This window comes from Myodes glareolus, chromosome 13 (genome assembly GCF_982192425.1).
Source record: "Myodes glareolus chromosome 13, mMyoGla1.1, whole genome shotgun sequence".
Classification (NCBI taxonomy): Eukaryota; Metazoa; Chordata; class Mammalia; order Rodentia; family Cricetidae; genus Myodes; species Myodes glareolus.
The window spans coordinates 31720562-31723376 of NC_142038.1; the positions used below are offsets into that span (position 1 = coordinate 31720562).

Sequence of the window (2815 nt, forward strand, 5' to 3'; positions counted from 1 at the left end):
TTATACCGGAAGCTCCGGTGTCTATACCGGAAGCTCCAACATTTACACCAAGTGCAATGGTTGTGCTGAGAACTTGCACATGCAGATGAGACTTTCAAGTTCATGAACCCCAGGGGCAGACCCGTGAGTCATGCACCAGTGAGGTCCAGAGGGTGTCTGTAGGGCTGAATGCATCTGTGTGAAGTTTTGCTGGTTAAAGATGCAAACTTTTTCACATCCTGTGATTCCATATTTAGTCACCATCAGACTTTGTAGCTATTGCTTTTGCATTATGGCCTTTGTCAGCGACTGTCCCCACAAGTCATAGTGAAAGTCCAAAGAAATTTCTCCGGTTTAAAAAAAAACAAAAACAAAAAAACCACGGTGACTGGCGGCGAACGAGGACGGACCGCCATGAAGGCCTCGGGCACAGTCCGGGAGTACAAGGTGGTGGGGCGCTGCTTGCCCACCCCAAAGTGCCACACGCTCCCACTGTACCGAATGCGCATCTTCACGCCCAACCATGTGGTGGCCAAGTCCCGCTTCTGGTACTTCGTGTCGCAGCTGAAGAAGATGAAGAAGTCATCCGGGGAGATGGTGTACTGTGGGCAGGTGTTCGAGAAGTCCCCCCTGCGCGTGAAGAACTTCGGCATCTGGCTGCGCTATGACTCCCGCAGTGGGACTCACAACATGTACCGCGAGTACCGCGACCTGACCACCGCTGGGGCTGTCACACAGTGCTACCGAGACATGGGTGCCCGGCACCGTGCCCGTGCACACTCCATCCAGATCATGAAGGTGGAAGAGATCGCGGCGGGCAAGTGTCGAAGGCCAGCTGTCAAACAGTTCCACGACTCCAAGATCAAGTTCCCGCTGCCCCACCGTGTTCTGCGGCGCCAGCACAAGCCTCGCTTCACCACCAAGAGGCCTAACACCTTTTTCTAGACCCAGAGACACACTGAATAAAACTCCAGAGTTAAAAAAAAAACAAAAAAAAAACCACACACACAACAGGGCATGCCTTTAATCACAGCACTTGGGAGGCAGAGGCTGGTATCTGTGAGTTCGAAACCAGCCTGGTCTACATAGTGAGTTCCAGGCCAGCCAAGGTCTACAGAGTGAGACCCTGTTTCAGAAGAAACCACACACAAAAAAATCAGTACCAGTTTGAGCACTAGCTTTTCAGCCAAAGTCACCCTGTTAAAGGTTTGTTTCCACCTTCTTACTAATTATGAGGTACACACCAGGCAGATAGACTTGACCATGAGCTTATGAATTAAGAGTCAAATCAAGGTCATGAACATCAGGAAATACTTAGGCCAGGATTGGATGATGATTCACAAGTGTCCATTTATGAAGAGAAGTAATCCATTCACATCTGGAAGCTGAGGTCAGAAGATTGTGAGTTCGAGGCCAACCTGGGCTCCATGGTATGATCCTGTCCCATACACACAATTCCAAAAGTGAGATTATGCTCTCGAGTGCACCTATGTAAATGCCTCTCCATACCACACATCTAGTAGTGTTTTGAAGTCCCACTTTCAAGATGCATAATCACAACTTGACACCAAAATGTGTGTATTCCAGAGACTCTTTTCCGGGGTGGAATGATTAAGTCATCGGTGAAAAGCTAGCTTCCAAAGCCCTCCTCCTTAGGCTGTATTTCTCAGAAGCCGAAGCTGCAACCGGAGGACAGCTGATCATATGCCACGGTGCTGTTAATTCTGCGTGCCGAGAACATCCAACGGCATCGGGCAAGGACAGCCGAGGCCTCACGCGGCGTGGCTGCTCTCCGGTTCACGCTGTACCTGTTTGTTTCCCTCCTCTCCTGGCAGCATTGATTGATGCAGCGGCGGAGAATGTTTGCTTTCCAGCTGGCAGATCTAATTGTAAATAAACAGCTGCTGGCGGCGTTCAGACAGTGATGATGTTGGCAGGTACATGAGCAGTGTGTGCGGAGATGATTTAAAGCCTGTGTGGCAGAGTGCGGCTGGGAAGAGAACGGGAGGGAGGACGCTTAGGTCCAAAGTCCGCCGCCCGCTCACTGTACTGTGGTGTGAAAGCTTTGATGGCGATTGAAGACTGGCTCGGGATACTGGAAGGGTTATGATTATGTACAAGTTATGAGAAATATGTAGGCTCTATATTATGTTAAAATGTTTTGTTCTTGAACAGAATCAGGTTATGGTGGTTTGAATAAGAATGGCTCCCATGGGGTAAGTTATTTGAATGCTTAGTCATCAGGGAGTGGCACTACTTAGAGGGATCAGGAGGTGTGGCCTTGTTAGAGGAAGTGTGTCACTGGAGATGAGCTGTAACACATAGGTCCCTCCCTCCCTCCCTCTCACCCTTCCTCCCTTCCTTCTTTTGATATTCTAAGAAATTTTTCTTTCACCTGGATAAACAGATGTCCTTATAAGTTACTTTCTGTTGCAGAGATAAAATACACTTGAGGGGCTGGAGAGATGGCTCAGAGGTTCAGGACACTGACTACTCTTCCAGAGGTCCTGAGTTCAGAGTTCAATTCCCAGCAACCACATGGTGGCTCACAACCATCTACAATGAGATCTGGTGCCCTCTTCTGGCCTGCAGTCATACATGATGGCAGAACACTGTATTGTATACATAATAAACAAAATAAAAAAAGAAATGAAATTAAAATAAATAAATAAATAAATAAAATACACTTGAGACAAACAAGTTAGGAAAGGAAGGGTTTATTCTGGCTTAGGGTTCCTGAAGGAGAGAGTCCAGCTGAGGAAGGCATGGGACCAGGTAAGGAAAATTTGGTGACAGGAGCAGGAATGCAGCTGACTACATTTTCATCCTCATCCAT

General features: G+C 48.0%; 1 protein-coding gene across 1 annotated transcript; it reads left to right on the forward strand.

The window, feature by feature from the left end:
* Positions 1-373: 373 nt before the first annotated feature.
* On the forward strand, positions 374-973 carry LOC125390367 (large ribosomal subunit protein eL20). Its single transcript, XM_048419344.3, has one exon. The coding sequence runs from the start codon at positions 394-396 to the stop codon at positions 922-924; it is 531 nt and encodes a 176-aa protein (XP_048275301.3). The 5' UTR covers positions 374-393; the 3' UTR covers positions 925-973.
* The last annotated feature ends 1842 nt before the right edge of the window (positions 974-2815 follow it).

Excerpts from the sequence above, each read along its gene's own strand:
- LOC125390367 (XM_048419344.3), top strand. The coding sequence starts at position 394 with ATGAAGGCCTCGGGCACAGTCCGGGAGTACAAGGTGGTGGGGCGCTGC.